The sequence below is a fragment of the Austrofundulus limnaeus genome, unplaced genomic scaffold (genome assembly GCF_001266775.1).
Source record: "Austrofundulus limnaeus strain Quisiro unplaced genomic scaffold, Austrofundulus_limnaeus-1.0 Scaffold541, whole genome shotgun sequence".
NCBI classification, from domain to species: domain Eukaryota; kingdom Metazoa; phylum Chordata; class Actinopteri; order Cyprinodontiformes; family Rivulidae; genus Austrofundulus; species Austrofundulus limnaeus.
In genome coordinates, this window is record NW_013952943.1 from 137,699 (window position 1) to 139,384 (window position 1,686).

General features: G+C 36.5%; 1 protein-coding gene across 2 annotated transcripts in view; it reads left to right on the forward strand.

Moving 5' to 3' along the window:
* dop1b (DOP1 leucine zipper like protein B) overlaps window positions 1-1,373 on the forward strand; it is a 30,737-nt gene extending 29,364 nt beyond the window's left edge. For both annotated transcript variants that reach the window (XM_014026299.1, XM_014026300.1), the window contains exon 38: window positions 251-1,373. In XM_014026299.1, the coding sequence (XP_013881753.1) occupies window positions 251-511 (261 nt within the window). In that variant the 3' untranslated portion in view covers window positions 512-1,373. The remainder of the gene's footprint in view (window positions 1-250) is intronic.
* Window positions 1,374-1,686: the final 313 nt, after the last annotated feature.

The following is a 1,686-nucleotide window of genomic DNA, read 5'->3' on the forward strand; positions in this document are numbered from 1 at the left end:
TCCGTGTAATATATTTTTAAACTTTTAGTTTAAAAAACTTTTAGTTTAAAAAATAATAAAAACTGAACAACCTACAGTATTTTTACAGTCTTTTACAGGGAGAAGATACACTTTAAATAAATATTTCCATAACAAGCCCAGTGTGATACTGGTTTAGAGGAATATAAAGGCAAGCTAAAATTCCTGCCACAATCAGCAGCATTGCACAGTTTACAGATCTTTTTAATTTATGACTTTCACTCTCTTTCAGGCTCTGAATGGGCTGAGCGAGGAATCCTCAACGGAACATTTGGAGTTCCCCCTCCTCACTCAGCGCTCACTGTCCTCCATCACCCAGCTGCTGCCTTTCCTGCACACCCTTTGCTGCTCTTTCCAGGCCCCTCCCCCCTCCTGGTGCCAGCCTGATGCCCACTTTCCTGTAGCAGCCTACCCTGCAGCCAGCTCACACGCGGTCCTAAGAAAACTGGAGGATATCATTGAAAACGAGTTTTTAGACCCCATGGAGAGTTAAAAACTGCATGTTTTAACCTACAGACATGCAAGGAAAAATAACTAAATAGGCACAGCTAGTGATTATCTTATATTGTGAACTGGCATAAGAGGAAATATTTGAAAAGCTGCTTTTTAATGTTTTAATATTTCCATTCTCCGTTTGAGTATACACTGTAATAGCAAAGCGATTAATGAAAATTACTTGTTCATTTTTTTATCTGAGAAATTGAAAATTATCGGGATTTTTTTTTCACCAGAATTTGTCATTACAGCTTCAAATTATTTACCTTCTGCATTTAGTATCAGTCAATGAACACAGTCAGAAATACCAATTTAAAGTGTACAACACTTCTATTGTTTTAAAAAGCGTTCACCTTATAATCATTATATCAGACTGTAAAGAACCTAACTCTGCAACTACTTTCCAGAATCTGTATTTCAAAGGTGCAAATGCCTGTCTAACTTTTAAGATTGTAAAATATAAACATCTTGTTAAAGATTTAGAATAACGTAACTCTTTTTGGTAAGCTATTGAATGTTCTTTTGTCTATAGCGGGACAGATCTGAAGTATTTGGTGTGCCTCAGTATAACATGCTTGCCAGTTTATGGTGTTTTTAAGGGAAATTAGCTTTTCCTTGTTGTTCCTAATTAGTTTTTGCAGCTGCACAATGTCCTTTTATTTTCCGCATATCTGAATGTTTGTGTAACTTATTTGGGATGTTTAAAGGACCATGTCAAGTTTTGACACACGACAGGAAAAGAAAAAAGGGAAAACTTAACTTGTCAGAAAATTTAACTTGTCAGAAAAATACCTCTTACCATCATGTGAAAGGTTTCAATGACTTTTCTCAATAAAGAAATCGACTGAGAACCAAACTCATATTTATGGTAATTCTTGTGATGGATCTGAAGTTTGAAAATTGCAAGTCATGTAGGAATAAATGCCCACAAAGGAATGCAACATGTATTATTTACGGATCCTAAAGCTACAAAAGGTGGTCCCACTAGCTGTGCAAAACCGCTGTCATTTTGATCTCTGCAACCTCATTCATTGTTTATGATGGAGGGGATTAGTGGTCTGTGTCTGAACTGGGATGGTCGTATCAGTAAGACGTATCCATCTACCATTCTCCAGGCTCCTAAAGCAGATGACTACAGAAATTTAGTCCTGTTTTCCCAATATATGTATGTAT